Source organism: Triticum urartu, chromosome 5A (assembly GCF_056163025.1).
Source record: "Triticum urartu cultivar PI428250 chromosome 5A, HENAU_Tu73, whole genome shotgun sequence".
NCBI lineage: Eukaryota > Viridiplantae > Streptophyta > Magnoliopsida > Poales > Poaceae > Triticum > Triticum urartu.
Genome location: NC_141877.1, coordinates 616,221,957 through 616,249,355, shown reverse-complemented (window position 1 = coordinate 616,249,355; position 27,399 = coordinate 616,221,957). Strand labels below are relative to the sequence as shown.

Sequence of the window (27,399 nt, the reverse complement as noted above, 5' to 3'; positions counted from 1 at the left end):
GGAGTGTCCGGTGATCTCATTGACGAGTACGTCCGTATGAGCGAGTCTACATGCATAGAGTCCCTGTATAAGTTCTGCAAGGCTGTGATTACTGTGTTTGGCCCTGAGTATTTGAGAGAGCTGACAGCTGAAGATACAACCCGTTTGTTGGCGATGAATGCTAGCAGGGGCTTTCCGAGGATGCTTGGCAGCATAGACTGCATGCACTGGGAGTGGAAGAACTGCCCTTCTGCTTGGCAAGGGCTGTATAAGGGACATGTCAGGGCTTGCACTATCATACTAGAGGCCGTGGCGTCTCAAGATCTCTGGATCTGGCACTCTTTCTTTGGCATGGCTGGATCACACAATGATATCAACGTGCTTCAGCGCTCACCGGTGTTTGCTAGGCTTGCCGAAGGCAACAGCCCACCGGTGAACTTTACTGTCAACGGCCACAACTACGACAAAGGGTATTATTTGGGTGACGGTATCTATTCTCAATGGACCACTATTGTAAAGACAATACCCAACCCTGTCGCAGAGAAAAGGAAAAGATTTTCCCAAGAGCAAGAGAGTGCTAGAAAGGATGTCGACCGTGCATTTGGTATTTTGCAATCTCGATGGAGCATCGTTCGGTATCCTGCTAATACTTGGAGCACGCAGAAACTATGAGAGGTGATGATTGCTTGTGTGATCATGCACAATATGATCGTAGAAGACAAGCGCCTGGAACGTCTGTACTATCAAGGCTTTTCAGTTTCAGGGTGAGAATGTTGTGCCTGAGCATAGAGTAGCGGCAACATTTGAGCAGTTCACTCAGTTTCATGAAGACATGCGTAATTGGGAAACTCACGTGCAACTGCAAAATGATTTGGTTGAGTATATGTGGACTCATGTTGGCAATCAATAGATGTATCTTCTTTTACTCGTTTGCAAAACTATGTGAAACATTTTTATTTTTATTTGGCATCTAAAACTATACTATTTATTTGGGCGGCTAAACTATTTTGCTTGTTAAATTTTCATTTTACAATATGTTGAATGCAATGTAAAATTAGGCGGCCAATCGGCCACGCCTGCACATATGGATCGCGCGTGTTGGACGCGTTGCCGATCCATATGAAAAACAGGGTGAACGCCGGGCGGGCGGCCGACCTAAACGGACAAAAAGCGAACTAAATCGCCGTCCGTTTGAGTCGGCCTGTTGGAGTTGCTCTAAATAAAAAAAGGAGGGAGTATAAAATATCTTGTACTCCCTCTATTCATTTTTATAAAATGTTTCAGATATCACCTGAAACAGTTAAATGTCAATTGTACGAAATGTCTTATAAAAAAAGAGAGGGAGTACCTCAAACAAAAGTCTTGCCTACGCTCGAATGGAACATAGCTGCAATCAATGTCGATTTCAAATAATATTATTTTTCTTTTGTTTGCTTGGTAGAATCTGTGTTTCAATTTTTGGCCAAAAAAAATGGATTTAGGCCAAATTTCGGCCATCTAGGCCTGGGGCGAAAAATACCTTTCGGGTGAAAACATAAATTTTGGTCAAATTTAAGCCAGATGTTTTTGAAATGGACGAAATTCAGCCATCTCTACCTGGGGCGAAAAAATTACAAACTGAAAATCAAAACTCTGAGAATATCATGAATAATTATTTCTCAAAAGAAAAAAAAATGAACACTCGTCGACTGACGGATCGAGTGTCAGTGTGATTGCGAAGTGAGAATGCAGGCAGTAGGCGAGAGAGAATGGCACTCGACTGTTCGTGTGAACAATGAGCAGGTAACGCACCGAGGAATTCGGCGGAGTTCTTGCTGTTGCTGAAACGGCCGGTGGCCTTCCTCCCCGGGTAGTCCATGCCGTTGTGCGAGAAGTCCGCCTTGATTGGCGTCAGCAGATGGTTGTTGTTCCCCACGTCCGCCAGTGAGTCGCCGAACACGTACACCGCCGGCATGGACCCCATGGCCCGCCACGTCCGCCATGAATGCTGTTAGCAGGCTTGCCAGTACAAAAAACCCTATGTGCCGCTCATTGCGTCAAAATGTTGATACAACGCACAGGCGAAGCGCCGCATCTCTCGCAATGGGTCGGCTCATTATACAAAATCTATGCAGCCGGTTTTGAGAACCTTCTAGAAGGTTCTCTGCACCGTTTTTATCTTTTAGACTGGTTTTCCTGTTTCTTCTTGGTTTTTTGTTTTTTGTTTTTTCTATTTCTTCTTCTTCTTTCTTAATTTCGTTTTTTGCTTTCAGTTTTCTTATTGTTTTTTAGCTTTTAATTTTATTTTATTTTTCAAGTTTATTTTTTAAAGATCATATTTCCAAAATTGTTCAAAATTTTCAAAAAATGTTCCTCTTTAAAAAAATCCAAAATTTGAAAAAATGTTTGTGTTTTAAAAAGTTGTTCATAAATTCAAAAAATGTTCTTGTTTTAAAAAACTGTTCGCATTTTTCAAAAATTCTGAAATTGTTCGCATTTTTCAAAAATTGTTCTAGAATTTAAAAAAATTGTTCTTGTTTTACAAAAAATGTTTGAATATTTATTTTCAAAATTTTGACAATTTTAAAAAAATGTTCCTGTTTTTAAAAATTGTTCATAGATTTTAAAAATTGTTCGTGTTTTCATTTTTTTCAGAAGTTTAAATTTTTTTCACAAGTTTCTTTAAAATCATGTTTTCAAATTTTGTTCAGGAATTTTCAAATATGTTCGTGTTTCCTAATTTTGTTTTGGAATTTGAAAAAATGTTCCCGTTTCAAAAAACTGTTCATCATTTTCAAAAAAATCCTGTTTTTTCAAAAATGTTATAGTTTTCCAAAATATTTTTCACAATTTTGGAAAGTGTTTGCGTCTCATGGAACATTCCGTTTTTTGGAAAAAAAATTATTTTGAAATTCCTAAAGTAATTCGGATCAGCGCAGCGTATTTGGTTCTTTAAGGTTGATGCTCCAACACGGTCAGATGCGGCTCCTAGTTCAGCTTGTAGGAACGCGTCGTTTATAGCAATCGATCCAGTGTTCGAATCCCCAATTCGCGTCGCTATCTTCATGGGCCGGCCCAGTCGAAGACATGCCTGTGCGAATACTCAGCAACTTGACGCAGAGAGCGTCACATAGGAGGTCTCTACCAGTACCACACCATGCTCCCAACCACACCCCAGCCGAGGCCGACGAAGGAATGGCCCAAGGCCCAGCCAGGAGAGCCCGCAAGCCCAACAAACGACTGGCTGGCGAGGAGTGGGTGAGCACGACCCAGGAAGCATAAAGCAGGGGATCGCTCTCCGGACAGGCATCATAGACTCGATCAGAACTGGCGGCGGCGGCTTTCTCTCTTGCCTGGCTCTCAACCCTACCCACAATTCTTGCTTCTTCCAATTCCAGCACAATTGTGCGTGCATCCAGTTGTAAGCTGAACCTCTAGGCTGTAGCTACTCTGAATTCTGCCAAACCTGAACCTGTAGCTACTCTGAATCCCTTGTGTGCAAGGCATCTCTGAGTGAGCTGAAGCGAGTATTTGACAAAAAACTACCACATTAGGGGTATCTGTCCCACAGAACTACTACTTTCAAAAAAGTGACTAATAACTACCAAAAATTTCTAATTTTGTGACAAAAAACTACCAAGTCGTGCTGATAGTCCATTTAGTCGTTTTAACCGCTTAACTGATAGGGATGGCCCACATGGCAGGCCGACGGCGGCCCAAACGGCTAACGGACGCCCGCTCGCTGCTGTTAGTGGCCCGGCTCGGTCGGAACCAGCCAGGGGCCAGGTCAAAACGACCGACTGGCCGGCCGACCCTCACTCACTCTCACTCACTCACTCCTCTCCCCGAGCTCTCTTCTTCCTCTGTTTCCTCCGGCGACTGCGACGCAGCGGCGCGAGGATGCCTTCCTGGCTCAACAGCAACGAGACATCCGACGCCGACGATGACGAGTACATGGATGAGTAGAGCAGCATGCATATGGAGTATTTTGTAAGTGAGCTCACTCTGTTCTCTCCTATGCTAGGGTTAGGGTTAGGGTTTGAGCTCACTCTGCTCTTCCATGTAGTTCTTATGTGTGAGGTGTTGTGGCTGATATATATGGGGTTGGTACTGCAGCAAACTCCTGACACGGTGATAGATCCAAGTTTCAGTGGGCTTGTGGTTGAATCTGATCGTAAGTGCATCCTGCACAGGTAGAGACCAGGCAGGTTTGTGGCATTTGAAGGGACTGACACTGGAAGGAGATTCATTGGATGTGCTACTACGCTAAGAGCAACTATTGTTATTGGTTTTCATGTGTAGATTTATTTGGTGGTACATAGTGCAAACAACATTGATATTCTTGTTGTTTCAGTATCCGTTTACTGAAAACTGAAGTACAAAGCTGGTGTGGTGTTCATGTGTTAGCTAAATCTCTGATAGGAACTGAATCTAGGCAGCATCTAAAATTGGTCTAACTAAATTTCTTTGTTACTGCATGCAGACAAACATTGATATGTATGTATGAATTCTGTAACTGAATTTTACTAGATTTAGTTATAATTAATATTTCACTGCATTTTCAGGATGGTGTGAACTGTGGTGTTCTGGAGTGGGTAGATGCCCCTTGGCCAGTAATTCTGCAGAGGTGTTTAACCAAGCTGTGGGATATGTATCATGAGGAGAACCTTGGTAGAGTCCAAGACAAAGAAGCTCATGAGATAGAGGTTGAGAAACTGAAGACGGAGCTGGATTCTTTTGCCAATCAGTACAGTCAGCTTGTGGATGATGTATCCAAGCTGTTTGATTACCAGGATGGGCAGAAATCCCATGACATGGATTACACAAGCTAGGAAATCAATGATCCTAAGGAGAAGAATCATCAGCTTGAGGAGCAGGCAAAGATTGAGGTTCAAATGGAGAAGCTTAAGCTGAAGAAAGAACAGAGGTGCATCCTGCAGAGTCAAGCTGATATCATTCAAAACACCAGGAAGGCCATGAAGGAGATACAAGTGGAGGGAGACCTCCTTATAGAAGAGAAGAAGAAGCTGGAGCATGTCATTTCTGAGCTACTGAAGGCTGGTCATGGGTGCAAGGAAAAGCTGGACAAGATCAAAGAAGTTGTCATGGAGGAGTGATTTATTAGGCATGGTTGGTAAGTAAATATGAGGCCTCTATATATAATTGGCCTAGCAATGAAGGAGTCTGATGCAAATATGCATCTCAGTACTAATATTAGCTAATGAACTGCCTAAGCCTAAGAACTGTCTATGGTTTCAGATCATTTTGGTTGTGGTGTGGGGTGCTGTTATGGCTCTGATCTGTAATGCTCTAAGATGATGTTATCTTTAATGCCCTGATGTTAAGTTAAGAACCTTATTATCTAAGCCTGCTGCAGTTTCTATCTGTCTTTTTTATCCTACCTGCAATATGGTCCTAAGAAGTTTGTTGTAACATTTCACAGATTGCACAAACTTGGTAACACTAGACAAAGGTAGGTACTTCACATAGGAGGCACCATAGGTAGCATTACATAGATAGCACAATACTTGCTAAAACTGAAGATTACAGACATTGGCGAAACTGACATAGGTAGTTCAATTGACGAAACTGACATAGGTAGTTCAACTACTGACGAAACTGAATCTGAAACTTATAGTTTCAGATTCACTTAGTTGTCTGTCCTGCTAAGCGTCCGGATCGTCGTACCTCTTGCTTCAGTTGGGTGGGATTTGGCTACACCTCCACCTCCTCTTCCCTTCATCTTCATCGATGCTGATGATGGGAGGAGGACGGCGGCGAGCCTGCACAGCTGGCTGTGCGACGATCTGTAGGTCGTCGTCGTCTTCGTGCACCTCTGCTACGTTTGCATTTGATGTAGCTTGTGCTGGAGCGACACAGCGGTGGTCTGCCCACCGCTGCCTCTGCCCAGCATCGCCGGAGTCGGCCTCCTTCATTGCCCATAGGAGAATGTCGATGGGCATGACCACCTTACCTGGGTTTCCATAGCACTGCTCCATGCGCTACTTCTCCTCGCTAGTCGCCTTCTTCCTCACTTTCTTTGCTGCATCTACCAGCCCAATAGCGCTGGTGTACCTCATGGCGACCTTCATGTAGTCGAGGAAGAGTTCTTGGTCGCCGCGTGTTGAACCAAGAAGCATGGCAACCCATCCCTTGCCAGTTGGGAATGGGTTTAGCCATGGGTCTGGGGAAGGGGAAGAGGAAGAACCAGCCATGGTTGGAGCTAGGGAGAGGAGGAGTAGTTGCGGGTGCGGCAGAAGTGAGGTGGATAGGTGTTGGAGTAGTAGTTATGTGGAGGAGTTAAGTGGGGGGAGGTGTTGTGTGGCAGTGGAGTAGTAATAGTGAGGTGGTAGATGTGTTGTATTTAATGTTCACAGTTTCAGTGTGTTGAAACTTGTGATAATTTGCTGCCATTTCTCATCGGGAAAGTGAAAGTTAGGTTGGAATGTAACCAAACGCAAAAAAGATTTCTCAAGTATTTACAGACATTCATGAACATAAACCTGATTCATAAACTTAAACCAAATTTAGAAACATTCAGCAATGCTTAGATAGAATGATTCTTAACCAGATTCAGACATAGACAGAGATGAAACATTCACTACCACGCATTAAAACACATAAAACATAGATAGTTCGAGCTGATTTAAGAAAACATAGTACTAATACAGACGACGAAGATGACGATAATTTGCTGCTGCATCTCCATTGTTGCATGCTCTCTCACTCTGCAGACGACGAAGATGACGCCGCTCTGAACATTCAGAAGTAACAACAATAAGTGCAGACAAATGCAATATAAAGGAAGAAATAAGTTCAGAGACATACATAAACAGAAAACACAGAGCATGCAGATAACATGCAGAGAACTAATCCTCTCTTCCTTCGAACGCAGCCAACATACTAGTCCATCGAGTCCTTGTTACTTGGAATCGATGGAAGCTTGCCCTGTCTCTTGCCCACCAGATGACAAGGTCATCCGTGATGTGTGTTCCTTCTGGGAACGCCTCATTAAACTGCTTGACATCGTTGGCGTTGCGTTCTGCCATAATCCTGGCAGCCAGCCTCCGCCGTCGCTCCAGCGCGTGCGCTCTGCGATTGGCCCTCGCAGCAGCCCTATCAACCTCCTCATGGTCATCCACTACCTCTCCTAATGCTGGATCCATCTTTGGCTGAACTAGGGTCCGCGTGCTTCCACGGCGGCTAGGTTTTGGGTTAGGGGAAAGAGGTTGTAAGATCGTTGCGACTTTTGTAGACAGAATGGCAGGCTTGGGAGGGGGGGGGCAGAGAGATCCAATAACCGAGCCCAGTACCAGGCCCAATTAATAAAGCATAACAGGGCAGCAGGCCCATCTTAGACAAGTTCAGTTTCAGATAGGTTCAGTTTTAGACAAGTTCAGACAAGTGCAGAAACTAAGTGCAGAAACTAAGTTCAGAAAAGTTCAGAAACTAAGTTCAGACTTACCATTAGTTACCACTTGCATAGAAGTAGCCCTTCAATTTGGGGCTTGGATACCTCTTCCTTTTGGTCCCCGCCAAACCTTGTGCAGAAGTGTGGCAGATCTTGGTGCACTGAAACCGGAATTTCTCCCTCTACCTGCAGGCCTGCCCCTTCTGGATGTACCAACAGGGGCTGGTGCTGATGCAGAAGGGCCTGGAGCAGAATGTGACGCTCTATTTGTTGTTGCAGCTGAAGGAAATATGCCCTAGAGGCAATAATAAAGTTATTATTTATTTCCTTATGTCATGATAAATGTTTATTATTCATGCTAGAATTGTATTAACCGAAAACATAATACATGAGTGAATACATAGACAAACAGTATGTCACTAGTATGCCTCTACTTGACTAGCTCGTTGAATCAAAGATGGTTAAGTTTCCTAGCCATAGACATGAGTTGTCATTTGATTAACGGGATCACATCATTGGAGAATGATGTGATTGACTTGACCCATTCCGTTAGCATAGCACTTGATCGTTTAGTTTGTTGCTATTGCTTTCTTCATGACTTATACATGTTCCTATGACTATGAGATTATGCAACTCCCGTTTACCAGAGGAACACTTTGTGTGCTACCAAACGTCACAACGTAACTGGGTGATTATAAAGGTGCTCTACAGGTGTCTCCGAAGGTACTTGTTGGGTTGGCGTATTTCGAGATTATGATTTGTCACTCCGATTGTCAGAGAGGTATCTCTGGGCCCTCTCGGTAATGCACATCACTTAAAGCCTTGCAAGCATTGCAGCTAATGAGTTAGTTGCGGGATGATGTATTACAGAACGAGTAAAGAGACTTGCCGGTAACGAGATTGAACTAGGTATTAAGATACCGATGATCGAATCTAGGGCAAGTAACATACCGATGACAAAGGGAACAACGTATGTTGTTATGCGGTCTAACCGATAAAGATCTTCGTAGAATATGTAGGAGCCAATATGAGCATCCAGGTTCCGCTATTGGTTATTGACCGGAGACGTGTCTCGGTCATGTCTACATTGTTCTCGAACCCGTAGGGTCCACACGCTTAACGTTACGATGACAGTTTCATTATGAGTTTATATGTTTTAATGTACCGAAGGTTGTTCAGAGTCCCGGATGTGATCACGGACATGACGAGGAGTCTCGAAATGGTCGAGACATAAAGATTGATATATTGGAAGCCTATGTTTGGACATCGGAAGTGTTCCAGGTGAAATCGGCATTTTACCGGAGTACTGGGAGGTTACCGGAACCCCCCGGTAACCTAATGGGCCTTAATGGGCCTAGTGGAGGAAGTAGAGAGGAGGCCAAGGGGCAGCCGCGCACCCCTCCCCCCAAGTCTGAATTGGACAAGGAGGGGGGGGGACGGCGCCCCCCTTTCCTTTCCCCTCTTTCTCTCCTTCCCCCCCAAGTCCTAGTCCAACATGGAAGGGGGGGGGGAGTCCTACTCCTGGTGGGAGTAGGACTCCTCCTGGCGCGCCCCTTGCCTGGCCGCACCTCCTCCCCCTTGCTCCTTTATATACGGGGGCAGGGGCACCCCATAGACACAACAATTGATCATTGATCTCTTAGAAGTGTGAGGTGCCCCCTTCCACCATAATCCTCGATAATATTGTAGCAGTGCTTAGGCAAAGCCCTGCGACGGTAGAACATCAAGATCGTCACCACGCCGTCGTGCTGACAGAACTCTTCCCCGACATTCTGCTAGATCGGAGTCCGGGGATCGTCATCGAGCTGAACGTGTGCTAGAACTCGGAGGTGCCGTAGTTTCGGTGCTTGATCGGTCGGGCCGTGAAGACGTATAACTACATCAACCGCGTTGTGCTAACGCTTCCGCTTTCGGTCTACGAGGGTACGTAGACAACACTCTCCTCTCTCGTTGCTATGCATCACCATGATCTTGCGTGTGCGTAGGAATTTTTTTGAAATTACTACGTTCCCCAACAGCAGCAGGGACTGATATGGTAGGATTGGCTCTTCTTCCAGTTGTAGCATGGCCTTGAGCTGGTGCAGCTGGTGTATTTGCATAAACTGCCCTGTTTTCCTGCATTCAAGAACCAGGACACATTTAGTGAGGTAAATACCATGGAAAAAGGAAACTTGTAAGTCATGTAATTACCTGATGTTTGTTTTTCCTCATCTGAAGCTTAGGCCTCAGAGCCTTCTGGCAACTTGTATATTTGTGTCCTTCTAGCCCACAGTTACTACATGTTATAGTCCCCATCCTAGTACTATCTCTTGGACCTGGAACTTCAAACTGCCCTTTCCGCCTTGCAGTTTGTTTTTCCCTGCCTTTTCTTTTAAAACAGGAGGCTCAATGTCTGGTGTGTTTGTTTGAGGCCAGCAATCTGGACCAGGGACAGGGTATATGATTTCTTTGTATGTCTCAGAATATAGTGTCTTCTTGAAAAATTCACTAACATAGTCCTCAGGATGCAGTTTTTGCTTTGTCATTGCAGATATGCCATGACTGCAAGGTACTCCTGACATGTTCCATCTCTTGCAATCGCAGGTATATTTTTCCATGTCAATAGAATATTGTTTTTCTTTGCTGGTAACTTGCCATATTGTTTCACCTGCTCTACCAGTCTGGCAATACTTGACATATTTCTTGTTCTCTTCTAAAATCTCTGCATAGTTGGGTGTGATTGTCCACCTGCTAATCTGTAACTTCTCTCTGGTCTGCTGCCTCTTGATCATCTGCTTGGTCCTAATCCCTTCAAACATTGTCCTTATAGGCTTAGCCCTAACATCCAGTATCATCTTGTTGAACACTTCACTCAGGTTGTTCACCACTAGATCTGTTTTGCATGTATGATCCATAGCAAACCTAGCCCAAGCAGAAGCATCAATCTTTTTTAGCCATTTCCAAGCATCCTCACACTGTGCTTTCAAATCTGCCATCCCTAATTCATGACCATGTTTTGTGTAAGAGTAGCTAGCCTGGTCCACACATTTCTTTAGTTCCTACCCCCTAAATCCAACTGCTTGGAAATTTGCATATATGTGCCTAAGACAGTACCTTTGAGGTGAATCAGAGAATACCTCATTTATTGCCTTAAGCAAGCCCTATATATTAACAAATTAATAATGCACATGATCAAACTTAAATAATTCCAATAGGTACTAAAACCACATTGATCAAACATATTTGTGCATAAGACACTAACCTTTTGCCTATCAGATATGATGGTGTATGTTCCAAACTTGTTGCCACTACCAATGCAACATCTCAACTGAGTTAAAAACCAAGTCCAACTCTCTCCATCTTCCTTGTCAACCACACCAAAAGCTATGGGGTAGATGTTGTTGTTGCCATCCCTTCCCGTGGCTGCAAGTATTTGTTGTCTAGTGGTTAACTTGATGAAGCATCCATCAAGACCTGGATTAAGTGACAAATTAGCTACAACATAGAACTACTAGGAAACCACTAATTAATAATAGTTAAATCTTCAAAAATTACCTATAAATGGTCTGCAACCATTAAGGAAACCTTCCTTTGAAGCTGCTAAACAGTAGAAAAGATACTTGAATATAGGAGTAGGTGCTGGGTTTTCTGTATCTTCAAATGTTGTCACTATACACTTGCTCCCAGGGTTTGTATCAAGAACAGCTTGAAGATAATCTCTTAACCTCAAATACTGTTGCTTGTGATCACCTTGCACCACATCAACAACCTTCCTCCTTGCCCTATATGCCACACTCCTTGACACATCCACTGAAAACTTGGTCTTTGTCTTTTTAATTAATGCATCCACAAGAGATCTAATGTCTTCTCTCAATGCTTCCTGTACTGATCTGGACAACCACTTTGTAGTAACCTTTGTGGACTGTGCACATGCTCCACAAGTGTGCACAATATCACACTTCTTGATGTAGTAAGTTTTCTCATGAGCTATTTTAGAGGCAGTGATATAAAAAATCACATCCTTGTGCTCTCTCTGAGCACCAAACAATAATTCTATCTGGGGCATTTCTATGGTATTGAAAGTTCCTCAATGTCCTAATGTGAAAATCCCTAAGTGCATCTCTGTAGTCATAAACACTGGTGAAGCACAATCCCTTACAAAACTGTTCTTCTGGGTTTGGTAGTTTGGGATTGAACCATACCCTTTCCTTCAACTTCATATCCCTTCTCTTCCTACCACTTGGTAGTTTATAGGATCCTTCAGGCTCATCTTCTTCATCACTAATGCCATAATCACCAGGAAAATATTTTTCATCAGCTTCAGGGAACCAATCTGGTTTTTCCATTTTCTCAGCCTCATTGTGTGATCTAATTGTCGGACTAGGATTTCTCACTGGCTTTAGTTTCTGTGCCATTGGTCTATCTTCATCATCAGATGAAGAAACTGCTTGCAGTTCCACACTGTTGCCATCTGAATCAGACATAAATTCTGATACATCAGTGTCACCTTCAAAATGATTGAGGTCAGCTTCTCTTTGAAGAATACTTTTCTTAAGCTCTTCCTTTCTGTCCATGCTTGTATCCACAAACTTAGTGCAACTTTGTTGGGTGTTAATGCAATGATCAACAAAATAATAATCTATGTTTTCATCTGCATTACACAACTCATTTGCTCTCACAACTCTTATGTTCACACTCTTTTCATTTAGAGAGTGGAGCAACATCTGTTGCACATCATCTTCAGAAGATATTTTCTCTAAGCCTTCTATCCCTTTATGAGCATCACTAACATAGTACATATAATCATCAGAGCAGCAACCCTCACTCCTAATAAGAGATATCAGAGTCCCAAATGATATGTCTGACTGGTACATGTTTCTAACAACAGAATCTCTGCCCTCTAAATGGAACCAAATTCCCCATTTTGGGTCATCAATACCGGACAAAAACGGAATGAATTATTATAAAGAATGCACGCTGCTAAAGTTTCTAACAATTTGCAATTACTCTGTTATCATACATTAGGAGAAATTGACCTAAAATACATCCTGTCAATAAAACTGAAAAAGAAGAAGATATGTTGTACCTGCCGCCTCCTGCACGAGGAAGCTTGCGCCGGCCGCGAGGTGCACTTCTTGTCGTCGTCGGTAGTGGAGCCGACGCCAACTCCTGGGATGGCTCGTCGGTGGTCGAGCCGCCGCCGCCAACTACAGATTCAGGCTGTTGCGCCGCAAAGCTAGAGCTGCCTAGCCACATATCGACCTCCGAAAGGTCGACGCGGCCCCCAACTACATCAGGAGGTTGGCCGCCGAACAAATCGCCATCGGAGTTTGGATCCACCGCCGCCATTACCACCGCCGCCTAGGGATACAGAGGAGAGAGCTCGGGAAGAGAGATGTGGTTCGGTCGGTCGGTCGGCCGGTCGGTCGTTTTGACCTGGCCCCTGGCTGGTTCCGATCGAGCCGGGCCACTAACGGCAGCGAGCGGGCGTCCGTTAGCCGTTTGGGCCGCCGTCGGCCTGCCATATGGGCCATCCCTGTCAGTTAAGCGGTTAAAACGGCTAAATGGCGACTTGGTAGTTTTTTGTCACAAAATAATAAATTTTTGGTAGTTATTAGTCACTTTTTTGAAAGTGGTAGTTCTGTGGGACGGATACCCCTAACGTGGTAGTTTTTTGTCAAATACTCGAGCTGAAGCAGTAGCTAACAAATGCCATGATGAACAAGGAGCAACAAGCGACTACACTGGCACCCGCCATTACTAGCTAGCTCAAACAAACTAGCGTTCGAGCAGCGCACGCAGTACTATACCGGTGTGTAGTTTTCCCCGCAAAAAAAAGCTGGAACCTGGAACCATTTTTTATAAAGTATAAAGTACATTTGGCATTCGCTAAATTTCAGTTGTATAATCTGTTTAAAAATCCCAGTCAACTAGAATTGCACACTGCTTAGTGAAATCCCAGCGATTTTTTTTTTGGTTTGTAAATTATGCATGGAGTGACTTGGAGATGGTGATGGTTAGACGTTGACCAAAGGCTTCAAAATATGACTCCGACTTATTTTGAAAAAAAAAATCACTCGGACTTTGGAGAAAAATTGAGGCACGTGAACATACAGCTGCAATATATATTTGATTTTTTTCCTGCACTTCATGTGTCAACATGTACAATCCTTGTTACATGCAGATGAGGTACAATCCTTGTTACACGCAGATGATGATTTTGGAGGAAAAAAACCAGGCAAGTGATGGATATACAACTCCTTTTCGCAAAAATAAAATAAAATGAATATACAACTCCAGAATATATTTGCATTTTTTTCTGCACTTCATGTGTAAACATGTACTACATTCCTTGTTATACGAAGATGATGAATCTAGTGCTAGTCTAAATACAATTCTATATGGCGCTGAGCTGCTTTACGTTGATAGGGAAGATGAAAGGCGTGGACCCGTCGAAGGCAGTGGCGGTGAGCATCCTCGCGGTGGCCTCCGTGGGGTGGTAGAAGTCCCAGAAGACGTGGTTGGAGCGGTTGGCACAGTAGCTGCTGAGCGGGGTGCAGGCGATCTTGGCGTTCATGTCCCCCAGGCCGCAGCATGCCGCCTTGGCCTCGGTGAACCCGTACTCCGCCGGCTGGTCGATGTACCGGAGCAGCGCGGCGGAGGAGTCAAAGAGCGCGTAGTGCAGGTCCCCGTGCTGCGTGGTCATGCCGTTCAGCACGCCCTCGGCCGCCTTGTTGTACTGCACGGCCATGGCGTTGGCCACGGCGCTGCAGACCTTGGTGGAGCTAATCTCCCTCAGCGACGGGGTGCAGCCCACGGGCCCCGTGCCGAGGAACAGCACCTTGCGCGCGCCGAGGTTGTAGAGGCTCTGCAGCTGGCCGGAGAGGGACTGGATGAGCGCGTCGACATACTGCTGCTGCTGGGAGGGTGTGGCGGCGGTGTTGGCCCTGGCGTAGTGGATGATGTCGTTGCTGCCGATGGTGATGGCGAAGATGGACTTGGCCAGGTGGGTTGTGGCCTGGGTCTGGCCAAGGCTGCGCGCCAGGGAAGCGTACACGCCCGAGTAGTACTCGATCTGCTTGTCGAAGGTGATGCACAGTTCCGTATTTGTGGCGTTGGAGACTCCTGCGCCACCAGAAGCGAAGCTGACGCCGTTGACGTAGTTGGCGTTGCTGCTCGAGGACAGGGCCAGGTACGGTGGCGAGGTCGCCAGCCCGAGCTTCTCGGCTGCATGCATACATGCATACGAGTGAGTATATATCAATCACAAACTTGGATATAGTGAAAAGTCGTACGTTCTCAACTTAAATTTTTAAAAATGGGGCTGAAGAATAGGAACATATATAGCTTGGATATAAGGGTACATTACACTTTCTCTGTAGCTGAAGATATATCTTCAATAACTGATTGACACTGAAAGTGACGATCATTTATCTAATTTATTTAACTATAAGTATCTAATACTCGGACCGTACAAACTACTAGTAGCAACAGCTAAGAAAAGAGTAGACTATTGATTGGTATCCGATGGAGTGAAATGAGTAGGCAACTCACCTAGGAAGTCGGCGGAGTTCTTGCCGTTGCTGAAACGGCCGGTGGCCACCCCGCCCGGGTAGTCCATGCCGTTGTGCGAGAAGTCTGCCTTGAGCACCGTCAGCAGGTGGTTGTTGTTTCCGACGTCGGCCAGCGAGTCGCCGAACACGTACACTGCCGGCACGGACGCTGCCGTTGCCACGGCCATGAAAGCCATGATGACCAGTCTACAAGAAGCGACTACACTGGCACCAGCCATTGCTGGCTAGCTGAGATCGACAAACAACTGTTGCTTCGAGCAGCTAGAGGCCTAGAGCGGTGTGTGTTCTGCACTCGCTCTACTTCTGACACTAGACAATGAGATGAGTTCAGGAGGTTTGGCTTACAGCAATTTATAGGCCGGACAGGATCGAGTGGAAGCGAGCGTGCAAGCACGGGAGAGATAAAACATTCTTTTATTCTGAAACGGAGGATAAAACATTCTGCTTCTATATGTGTGTACTGAAAAAGAGCGCGCGGCAGAGTACGTACGTTTTGTTCAGCGTGCGTATGTGCTCTGTGGTGTGGAGAAGACGGCATGGCGATCATATCATATACTATCATATAATAAATAAACAACCAAAATGACAATCGACCGTATAGGACGGGTCTCCGTCCGGTTCAACTTTACTTGATCTTGCGTGCGCTCGCGGCTCTCCCTCCGTCGTTAGTCTTCACATGTATGCTGTTATTTTTGATACACGCATGATTTTTTTTATTATTTATGGTGGGTGCACGCGGCACAACTCTCTCAACGTAAATGTTCACATGAACGAAGCAGATAAGGGTACAGTGGTTATGTTGCCATCATTGAGTTGTGTCAACTCACCAAGTGCCACCGCCTTCGCTCATTTTTATAGGGTGACGGGATCAAATCCGGCAGATCCCACATAGGAAGTCCCAAGCTGGTAGCCTTGGCAAGATGGTAACAGAAGTGACAATGGTGTTTACTTAGGTTCAGACCCTCTTTGAAGGAATTCTTGAACATGGAAAAATCCTTGTGTCATTTAGAAAAAAAAATGTTCCCAATATTTAAAACATGTTCATGAAAATATTAAATTTTAATTGGGCAATTTTTTTTAAAAAAACATAACATATAATCAATGTTTGTGCCATGTAATAAAAGTGTTCAATGCACTTACTCAAAGTGTAAAAAAAGATGTAGAAAAATTACTACATTACACTGAACAGATTAAAAAGATTCGCATATATGGAAAAAAAGTAAGTAAAACAAAAAATTGAAACAAAATAAAGTAAAGAACCAAACAGAAAATCAAGAAAGAAAAAGAAAATCAATGAAGCCGATAAAGAAACTTGAAAAAGAAAAAAATACCAGAAGCTTCATCTAGTAGAAGGTTCCTAAATCCGGAGCTAACAGGCACTCCAGATAGAACATAAATGTAGGCAAGAACTCTGTCCATCTCATAGTAAGCCGGCTATCTATCTCGCAAAATATTGAAATAAACTCATCCGTCCGGATATGCGATACAAGCATCCTCACCGCAGGGCCTCCAAAACAATGTCTATCCGGCCTAGTACTCTCGCCCACGAGAGATTGATCCATCATACAATACCCAGTACAAGACCACCTTATAATGTAGATAGCATATGTATGTAGAGACCTCCTAATTGGTGCTTAGAGCGTTCGTTAGGCTACTGGCGCTCACGCATGTGATATATGGGCCGTGGCCCACGAGAGCATTTGAACATAGAATTTTGAACCACAACCATTAGCATTGATCATTAACCGTTGATTGTGGATGTTGCCCGTTGACTTTTGAAAAGTCGTGAACTTGAGAAGTGTTCACAAAAAATAAAAATAAAATGCGAATTTGGGAAAATTCATGAATTTAAAAAATGATCGTACTTTTGAAAAAACTTCAAGAATTTGAGATAAATTATTTTTGAGGGGCTCATCGAACCGAAACTCGAAGGATAAGCAAAGTGAGGAGGATAAGAGGCCCAAATATAATCTTCCTCGTACTGCGAAGGTTCGACCATGTGTATGGCCTTGTGATGAGTTCTTGAGAGCAGCCGGGATTTATGATGATTTTTATGAGTTGGTTGAGAATGCAGGCCTCACCGACTTCCTTCACGACCAACCGAATAGTATCTCTTATTCAGTAATATTTTTGTGCAAAATTTTCATTTCCATGCTAGGAGGTCACCACCTTCGGTGGATTTCTATTTATATGATGAGTATAAGGAGATGTTCATTTTTTATTTCTGCCGGGTCTGTAAAATACCCTTTACAGGCAGTATAGAAGAACCACATCATAGTGATGTGGAATGGTTTATTGATATGGTTGCTGTAGGGGAAACTAGAAAGGTTTCCGATGCAAGAATTACTAGCATACATTTTCCTGTTCTACGTTACTTTGCAATATTTGCTAGTAGATGCTTGATTGGTCGCGGGAACTGTGGCAACCTTAGTGCCCCTGATATTGTTATTTTGTGTCATGCCTTGTTCCGTGATGACACATTTAGTATGGGCGCTATTGTTGCAAAGCGGTTAAACCTGAACCGTACTAAGGGCCCCGTCCTTGGAGGCATCTTCGCCTCGCGCCTCGCTGCACATTTTAACATACCTATTAGACATTATGAGAAAGAAGAAAAGTTGTTTCCTTCTGTTTTTCTAGACTATAAGAGTATGGTAGCACTTGATTTTATCATTAAGAATAAGGAAAAGATGCTTAAATATAAGCTGATTTTTGATAAAAATCACCCTGAGACTATCACTTTGCCTGCTCCTTCTTTGTTTGACTTATCTGTAGGCAAGTACCATGTTCCGCCGGAGGCCATTCACGCCTATTGAAACCCCACATCAGCTACAGAGCCAGAGTCGGAACCACAATTTGATCCTTCACGACAGTCTGTTTACCAGTGGGATCCGGAGAAGATTGCCAACCAGTGGCAATCCGAGGCTACTTCCCAGTACGACCCCAACTATTACTTCGGATATCCGCCAGGTCAGCCGTGGCCATAGACCAACTTAGGCCAAAAGCCTAAGTTTGGGGGAGTACGTACTTCTCACCGGCATTACATTTCTGTTCACACACTCATGCTAGTTGTCGGTGCTCATACTTTTTCATTGTAATATCCATGCTAGTTTATTTCCCTTTTTATGCTTTTTTCTTGTGTGTTTGATAAACCTTAAGAAAAACAAAAAATTTAGTTGTAACTTTTAGCTAGTTTACTTTCCATGCCTGTAGTAGTAGTAATTAAAAAGAAAACCCAAAAAGATTTCTCATTCTTCTTTTGCTTGTTGGGAGCTTTCCCGTGTAAATAGTTTTGTTTCTTTTCTTTGGGGGTCGAGAGGAGATGACCATAATGAAAATGTTGAGTGGCTCTTATATGCATTATTGTTGATCTAACAAAGAGCCTATATTACCTTGTCTTGTCTCTTGAATTGAATGCTTGCAGATTCCAGTTTAGTCCAATGCACATGCACTATCATTATTATCCACTTTATTCGGTCGTGCAAGTGAAAGGCAATATTGACGATATATGATGAACTTATTGAGATGAGAAAAGCTGGTATGAACTCGACCTCTCTTGTTTTTATAAATATGATTAGTTTATCGTTCCCGATTCAGCCTATTATGAAAGAAACATGTTTGCAATGATAATTAGATATTGCAGTTGCTTATGCCATGCTTAATTAACTAGGAGCTTATAATGGTTCACCCTGCGTGCCAACATGCTATTAAAATGGTTGTGATGTGGTATGATAGGGTGGTATCCTCCTCTGAACATTCGAGTGGCTTGAATTGGCATATGTTCACGCATGTAGTTGAAACAAAATCAACATAGCCTCTACGATATTTATATTCATGGTGCATTATATCCTACTCATGCTTGCATTCGGTGTTGATTAATTTTAATGCATGTTCATGACTGTTGTCTCTCTCTAGCTGGTCGCTTTCCAGTCTTTTTCTAGCCTTCACTTGTACTAAGCGGGAATACTGCTTGTGCATCCAACTTCATAACTCCAAAGTTGTTCCATATGAGTCCACCATACCTACCTATATACGGTATCTACCTGCCGTTTCAAGTAAATTTGTATGTGACAAACTCTAAACCTTCAAATAAACATTATGTTTTGTATGCTCGAATAGCTCATGTATCCACTAGGGTTGTCTGTATCTTCCATGTTAGGCGGGTTATCCTCAAGAGGAGTGGACTCCGCTCCTCACTCACGAGAAAATGGCTGGTCACCGGGATGTCCAGTCCCATGCTTTATGCAAATCAAATCAAAATAACTGCAAACAAAACTCCCCCGAGACTCTTGTTAGTTGGAGGCACTCGTTGTTTCGAGCAAGCCATGGATTGATGCTTGTTGGTGGAGGGGGAGTATAAACTTTACCATTCTGTTTGGGAACCGCCTATACTGTGTGTAGCATGGAAGATATCGAGATCTCTCGGTTGTTTGCTCAAAATATTACTCATATCTATTTCAAAACCGAGCTCTGGCACCTCTACAAATCCCTGCTTCCCTCTGCGAAGGGCCTATCTATTTACTTTTATGTTGAGTCATCATCCTCTTATTAAAAAGCACCAGTTGGAGAGCACCGCTGTCATTTGCATCCATTACTGTTAGTTTACATTGAGTATGACTTGACTGGATCTCTTTTACCATGAATTACAATGTGGTTGGAGTAATGGGCCACGGGTAGGCTAACCCGAGGCCCAGAACCTTTCAAGACATGGGGGCTGACTGCGCCCCTCAAGACACCAAGATGGAAAGCCGCCTTCCATAGGCTGGCTAAAGGAACAGCCGACTGCCCGCATGCGGCCGAGTCCTGGAGGCGAGGTCAAGACGGGCCGACTCCCGCCTGGCGGCTCCCAGAGAAGCCGGCCACGGGGAGTCGGCCCGCGACACCAACAAAGCCCATGCCATCATAAGGGGGGATGGGACGGGAGTGACAACAGTAAAGCCCACTCCCTCCCCTTTTCATGGGATGGCTAGGCCACAGTGCGCCGTACCAGTGGAGATCTCCGTCCGGCGAAGCACTGTTGCCTTGCCATCCCTGACATCAGCAACAGCGGGCAGAGTCCTGCACCCACGACGGCATGTCGGTACGGTCCACGGATGATGGGCCCTACCGGTCAGCGAGAGTCCAGAAGACGACAAGAGCGCCGCCAGTCGGACCCGAAGGGAGCCGGCCCCCGGAAGTCGGCCTGCCCCTCCCACGGGTCCCACACGCCATTAACCAGATGAGATGGGGAGTGGCTACAGTAATCGCCCGCCAGGTAGCAAGGATGTAGCCACGACCCCATGACCAAGCCTGCGTCATTAGAGGCATGACCACAGTAATCGGCAGTCAGCATAGAGGCCGGCTGGAGAAGAGACTGACGGCTGGGCCCTGCGCCCAGTCGGTTTACCATTGTACCCCTGGGGGGTAGGCCTATATAAGCCCCCCAGGGCACCCATGCAAAGGGTTCCGATCCATTAGAACTAGACCTGGCCTTAGAGGAGGGGGAGAGCTCGCCTAGTCTCCTCCTGTCCACAGATACAGCTCGAGGAGCACCATTGTACTCACTTTTGCCTGTATTAAAGTACGAAGACTTCGGGCCCCTCTAGAAGATCTCCGGGACTGCCTTCTTTTATCTATATGATAAAGAGTTATGCCTATGAGTATGTTATTCTTTACCACTTGGCACCGGGTTCGACTAGTCGGCCCGGGGACTTGCCGTCTTGAGCTATGAAATGACTTCCTGCAGCCGGACAAGTAGTGTGTGGCACTCAAGCCGTCTCCTGTTAGAAGCCGCAGATCGCAGAGCGACTGACTGGCAAGCAGGAGTAAGGTAGAATGGGTGTCCATATGAAAAATGGCTAAGGAATCAAAGCATGCACATAGCTCAAGCCGGTTTCCGGCCTTTTGCAACCAACTCTTGAGCAGCCGGCTCGTCGTTTTCTAAATTAACTTGCTAAAAACTCTAAATGGCTAAGTACTTACCTCCCAAAGAAGCCAAGTATTTGATCTAGCGGCAGTCCGTAGAGCGGCTGTCCGACTAGCCAAACGGCAACCAAGGGAAGGCGGCAAAGGAAAAAGCCAAAGAGCAATAAGCAAGAAGAGATAGAACACGGATAAAAATTTACATAGAAAGGCCCTTGGCTGAATCATCAAATAGGAGTTCAGGATACACCCACACCCAGTGGGTGGAATTGTGCAAAATAACAAGTTCATTGAGACTACTAAGCAGGTAAAATAAAGATAAAGTGGCAGCCTAGGAAGCCATTGACGGACTTGGAGGACCAGAGGGGTCGGCGGTGCCAGTTGACGGGGCAGTCGGCTGGTTGGTCTCCGCCTGATCACCCCTGGCGACAGCTGGCTTAGTTGAGCGTGACTCGTTGCTAGAGGCGCGGTCGGGCTGGGGCTGGCCGTCTGCCTCGACCTCTGGCGCCTCCTCCTCCTCGTCTCGTTCCTCCTCGTCGCCTTCCTCTTTGCCATTGGAGTCAGTCACCTCCGCAGAGTCCTCGCCGTCGTCCGGGTTCAGCCCGAACCACTCCGGCGGCGCTTCCTCGCCGTTCTCAGCCCGCTCTGGGATGAAGATGCTGGTGTCGGTGTACTCAGCGATCGATGCGGCGCGCCTGACGAGATCGTCCTCCACCGTTGCCAGCTCCGCCCGAGCTTCCAGCCGGAACGTGGCTAACTGGGCTAAACTCAGCCCAGGATACCACGCCTTGGCGAATTCCAAGGCCCGGCGGGCTCCAGCCCGGGCTGCAGAACCCTTCCAGGCCTCAAGACGGCCGGCTGCCACCTCCAACCAGTCGGCAGTCCGACTGGGGGTGCGTGGTGCCTGCATGTTCGGCCACAGGGCGGCAATCGCCTGGGCGCCGACACGTTGAAGCCGGCGCAGCATCCGGTGGGTTGGCCGAAGACGGGCCTCGATACTTAGAATCTGCTCGTTAAGAGTTCGGGGGGCGTCGGCGGCGACCTGTGCGCCGTCCGCCCTCCGTGCTTCGCGGTCAGCTTCAATGGCTTGATTGGCGGCATCAGAATGGCCGGGGAAGAAGTCCGCTAAGGAAGAAGAGCAAAGAAACAAAGTTAAAAATTTAAGGCCGACACAACTAGCAAGTCGGCAGCCCGGAAAAGGAAACAAGTGGAAGCTCACCATCGACAAAATCTTCGATTGCTTGGAAGCCGGAGACCAACGTCGCCTCCTTGTCGGTCCAGGAGGAGCGCTCGGATGCAAATTTAGCGAGAAGGGAGGTCTCCTTGTCCTCCGCCTCCTTCTGGGCCCTCTGGAGCAGCTCCTTCTGCTCCGCCAGCTGCATAGCCAGCCGGTCGCGCTCCTCCGTCAACCGGCCGCACTCCTCCTCCCTGACACGCAACGCGGTTTTGACTTCGCCCAGCTGCTGCTGAAGGGCGGCGTTGGCCTCTGAAAAAGGAGGAGGAGGGATGTCAGTCGTCAGCAAAGAATAAAGGTCGCCGGGGAGATCCGGTCCGACTGCTCAGCAGTCGGCCCGAATCTCGGGGACTACAACCCGCGGGTGCGCCAGCGCGCCCCCGCAGAGAAAGAAGAAAACTCACCCCGGCTATCCGACAAGTCGGTGGTCCGCTTGGCCAGCTCCTCAACATTGGCGTTGAAGGAGGTCACGCGAAGATTGTGGTAATCCTGCATCAAAATTTCAGAAAAAAGCGTTGGTACTTGGAACTCGCCGATTAGAGTTCCGAGCCGCCTGCTCAGCAGCCGGCTCGAAACTCGGGGACTACACCCAGTGGGTGCGCTGGCGCGCCCCCACAAAGAAAAAACAAGGAAGCAAAGCAAAGAAAGGATGCGTACTCGGATGGCCGTTCGTGACGCCAGGTATGCCTTGGTGCACTCCTTGATGGCGTCGCCCTCGGTCCGGATCTTGGCTTGGACGTCCAAGAGCGCCCGGTTCAACGAGCCCGTCCCGCCTCCCCGCACCCACCCGGTGGGCGCGGCGCTCGACACCTCGGTGTCCGGGACCGAGGAGCTCGCAGCGCCGGTCTCCAGAGGACGCGGCGCTGAGGCCGCCTTCGCGAGACGGCGGCGCGTCGGCGTACTGACCTTGAGGGCCAGGCCCATCGCCGCCGCGCCTCCGGTTGGCGGCACTGGCGGATCCGCCGGTTGTCCGCCTGGCGTGCCTCCGGAGGATGGCGGTGGCGGCGCAATGACCTCCGGCGTAGCGGTGACGTCGGCGTCCCTCTCCATGACCGGGTTCTCGTCGCCGGCTTCCTCTGCATGCTTCTTCTCCGCATCGGCGGCCTCGGCCTCTGCCAGCTTCTTTAGGGCGGCGGCCTCCGCCTTGTCGGCTTCCGCCTTCTTCAGAAGGGCGGCTTCCCTCTCCTCACGCGCCTCCCGCGCATTCCGCTCCGTCGCCTCCCGGAGGTCGGCGGCAGGGTCAACCCGCCGGGTAGTGGAGGAGGTCTCCGCCGACTTCATGACGGAGCCAGCGGCCGACTTCTCAAGAGAGAGAGGGGCCCTAAAGCCGGAAAATAAAGTAAAGAAATTTCAGACAGACTCAATAAAGGAATACGAAGGTACGAAGAGAGGTGGTGCTTACGCTGAAATAAGCTGCGGCGTCTTCACCACCTTGCGAAAGCGGTTGGCCTTTGCGGCCGCCTCGTCCCGCTTGGTCGCCGCGGCTGAGCCCTTGGGCTTCTTCGGCCGGCTACCAAACAGGCTCGCCCCAGCCCTGCGCTTCTTGTCACCGCCTTGTGCGTCCGGCGGAGCTGACGAGCCCGCGCCCGACTGGCCGGCTCCTGGCTGGTGGCGTGGGACGACCTCCTCGTCATCATCGGGCCAGTCCTCGAGACTGGCCCCAAGTCTCGGGCCGCCCGCTGCGCCGCCTCCTCCCTCGGCGTTGTCCTCCAGGGCCGCCGCCCCCAGGTCGGGGTCGTCAACATCACTCTCCGCCCGGTCGGGGAGGAATTCACGGTTCGGCCCCGCGGTGCCGACTGCTGGCTGGAGGAGGGGGTTCTGACCAAAGCCGGCTGGTCAGATCGGACAAAATGGACTCGGCAACGAAGAAGTCAGAGAGAAAGAGAAAAAGAAAACGACTCACCAGAGGCGGAGGGGCGGCACGTGAATACGGCTCCTTGCCGAACTGCCACTCTTCGTTGAGGTCGTAGCTCGCAAGGTAGTTCACCATGTAGGCTACCTCCTCGTGAGGCATCTCCTTGGTGCACATTCGGCTCGGGTCTCGGTGCCCGCTCATCTGGCAGATCATGTGGGGGCGACTTTGGAGGGGCAGCACTCGGCGCGCCACAAAGGCGGCCAGCAAGTCCGGCCCGGTCAGGCCCTCCGACTGCGCCAGTACTCGAAGCCGCGCAATGGCGCCGGCTCCCGCAGGCGTCAACGTCCGGGCCCGGTGCGACCAGTTGGGCTGCCTGCCAGCCGGCGGGCCGGCTACGTAGGCCGGCAGGTTGATCCAGTCACCCTCCGCGGAGACGTTCTTCACGTAGAAGTACGGCCACTGCCACATCTTCACCGACTTGATCAGCTTGATGGAGGGAAACGGGTTGTCGGCCCCCGACCTCCGCATGCCGATGAACACGCCGCACTGAGCCGGCACGCCCGCGGCTTGGGTGCCGAGTTTGGAGTAGAAGAACTCCCCTCAGAGCTCCAGGGTGGGGAGAACACCGATAAAGCCCTCGCACAGGGTGACGAAGGCGGACAACAGCACCACCGTGTTGGGGGTGAGGTGGTGCGGCTGGAGTCCGTAGAACTCAAGGAAGGATCGGAAGAAGTTGCTCACCGGCAGGCCCAGGCCGCGCAAGCAATGTGAGCGGAAGACGACCCGCTCGTCCTCCTGCGGCGCCGGCGAGATTTCGTCCCTCGGCGCGAGACGAACCCGAACGAGGTCCTCGCCGGGCAACCGACGCGTCTTGCCGAGGAAATCGACGTGGTCGTCGTGAACCTCCGAACCATCCCAGGTGCCGGAATGCGTCGTAGGGGGCGTGACGGCGGAGGAAGAGCTCATCGTGAGCAGACTGCCGCAGCGCTCGACGTAGCTTGAGGTGCGGCGGAGAGAGAGAGAGAAGAAGAAGAAGCAATAGGGAGGTGGGACGCGCGAGCTCCGCCATCTCCCCTCCTCCCCCTACTTATAGCCCAGTGAGCTGCGAAGCCGAGGGGGCAGTTGTGGGATTTACTGCGCCCAGTACTCCACGCCCCCCACGTTTATCGCGCAAAGTTACTGCGCGCGGTAATTCCGTGAGAACCTCAACCGCCCCCCACGGCTGCAGCAGATCCGCTCGCGCGCCGAAGCGTGGTAGTGGCGGGCCCCGCCTGTAGACATGTCCCATCTCGCAGATGGGTAGGCGGGCTGGCCCGGCCACTGGTTGCCACATGGTGGGCACGGAGTGGGTGGCGGTCAGGAAGCTTAGCTCACACGCTACTGAGTTCCCGCTGGGGGATTCGAAAGGATTTTTGGACAAGTCAAAGTCAGGCGACTCCGACTCCTACCAGTCGGCCGGGCAGAAGTCAAACGAGGTCTCACCTCAAGCACTCAGAGAAAGAAACTGCTGAGGCTCCTCGGCTGATCATCCACGGCGCCTCACCAGCTTTGGGGACTACTGTCGGAGTAATGGGCCACGGGTAGGCTAACCCGAGGCCCAGAACCTTTCAAGACATCGGGGCTGACTGCGCCCCTCAAGACACCAGGATGGAAAGCCGCCTTCCAGAGGTTGGCTAAAGGAACAACCGACTGCCCGCATGCGGCCGAGTCCTGGAGGCGAGGTCAAGACGAGCCGACTCCCGCCTAGCGGCTCCCAGAGAAGCCGGCCACGGGGAGTCGGCCCGCGACACCAACAAAGCCCATGCCCTCATAAGGGGGATGGGACGGGAGTGAAAATAGTAAAGCCGACTCCCTCCCCTTTTCATGGGATGGCTAGGCCACAGTGCGCCGTACCAGTGGAGATCTCCGTCCGGTAAAGCACCGTTGCCTTGCCATCCCTGACATCAGCAACAGCGGGCAGAGTCCTGCACCCACGACGGCCTGTAGGTACGGTCCACGGATGATGGGCCCTACCGATCAGAGAGAGTCCAGAAGACAGCAAGAGCGCCGCCAGTCGGACCTGAAGGGAGCCGGCCCCCGAAAGTCAGCCTACCCCTCCCACGGGTCCCACACGCCATTAACCAGACGAGACGGGGAGTGGCTACAGTAATCGCCCGCCAGGTAGCAAGGTTGTAACCATGACCCCATGACCAAGCCTGCGTCATTAGAGGCACGGCTACAGTAATCAGCAGCCGGCAAGACCCGCAAGCGGCGGGTACGGCCTGTCGGCTCCGTACCAGGCCAGTCGGCGGGGCCCACCAGCCGGCGTGCCCCAGCAGTCGGCATAGAGGCCGGCAGGAGAAGAGACTGACGGCTGGGCCCTGTGCCCAGTCGGTTTACCATTATACCCCTGGGGGTAGGCCTATATAAGCCCCCCAGGGCACCCATGCAAAGGGTTCCGGTCCATTAGAACTAGACCTGACCTTAGAGAAGGGGAAGAGCTGGCCTAGTCTCCATGAGTCCACAGATACAGCTCGAGGAGCACAATTGTACTCACTTTTGCCTTAGTGATCATGTGGAGACCCCATAGAGCAGGACTAGGGGTGTTATCTCCTAGGAGAGCCCCGAACCTGGGTAAGGTCCGCCGGTGTTCGTGTCTACGCCTCATCCCGTTTCCAGGCACCGGCGACGTTCTACTCGCCCCCATCATGATAAGCCATCCATTGGCATATGTCGCACCCAACCCCCGACAAATGTCTAGTCAGTCCTTGATCTTTAAAGGTGCTCTGCATTTATGTTTTGCGTTCTCATAAAGGGATAGCGAGATACCATCTTATTATATCATATTATGATTATTTTGAGAAAGTGTTGTCATCCGAAATTTATTATTATTGCTCGCTAGTTGATTATGCCATTGATATGAGTAAACATGAGACCTAAATGTTATTGCGAATGTGGTTAGTTCATAATCTTTACTGAAAACTTGAATGCTGGCTTTACATGTTTACAACAACAAGAGCAAACATAGTTTGTAAAAGTTTTCTTTATCACTTTCAACTTATTTGCTTGAGGACAAGCAAGGGTTTAAGCTTGGGGGAGTTGATATGTCTCCGTCGTATCTACTTTCCAAACACTTTTGCCCTTGTTTTGGACTCTAACTTGCATGATTTGAATGGAACTAACCCGTACTGACGCTGTTTTCAGCAGAATTGCCATGGTGTTATTGTTGTGCAGAAATAAAAGTTCTCAGAATGACCTGAAAATCAACGGAGATTATTTTTGGAATATATAAAAAATACTAAAAGAAAGATCCACGTCAGGGGGGCCACACCCTGTCCATGAGGGTGGGGGCGCGCCTACCCCCCTGGGTGCGCCCCCTGCCTCGTGGCCCCCCTGACGCTCCACCGACCTCAACTCCAACTCCATATATTCATGTTTGGGGAGAAAAAAATCATAGAGAACGATTCATTGCGTTTTACGATATAGAGCCGCTGCCAAGCCCTAAACTCTT

At 48.2% G+C, this 27,399-nt stretch overlaps 2 protein-coding genes across 2 annotated transcripts; both read right to left on the bottom strand.

Annotated features, from left to right (window-relative positions):
- Window positions 1–9,651: 9,651 nt before the first annotated feature.
- LOC147973390 (uncharacterized) lies at window positions 9,652–10,344 on the bottom strand. The gene has a single exon (XM_087524667.1). It carries the CDS (start codon window positions 10,342–10,344, stop codon window positions 9,652–9,654), a length of 693 nt encoding a protein of 230 aa, XP_087380793.1.
- Window positions 10,345–13,745: 3,401 nt separating this feature from the next.
- Window positions 13,746–15,140, bottom strand: LOC125506217 (GDSL esterase/lipase At5g55050-like). Its single transcript, XM_048671079.1, has 2 exons — window positions 14,903–15,140; window positions 13,746–14,575 (listed from the first exon to the last, which is right to left on the bottom strand). Exons 1-2 carry the CDS (start codon window positions 15,138–15,140, stop codon window positions 13,746–13,748), a joined length of 1,068 nt encoding a protein of 355 aa, XP_048527036.1.
- Between the last annotated feature and the right edge of the window lie 12,259 nt (window positions 15,141–27,399).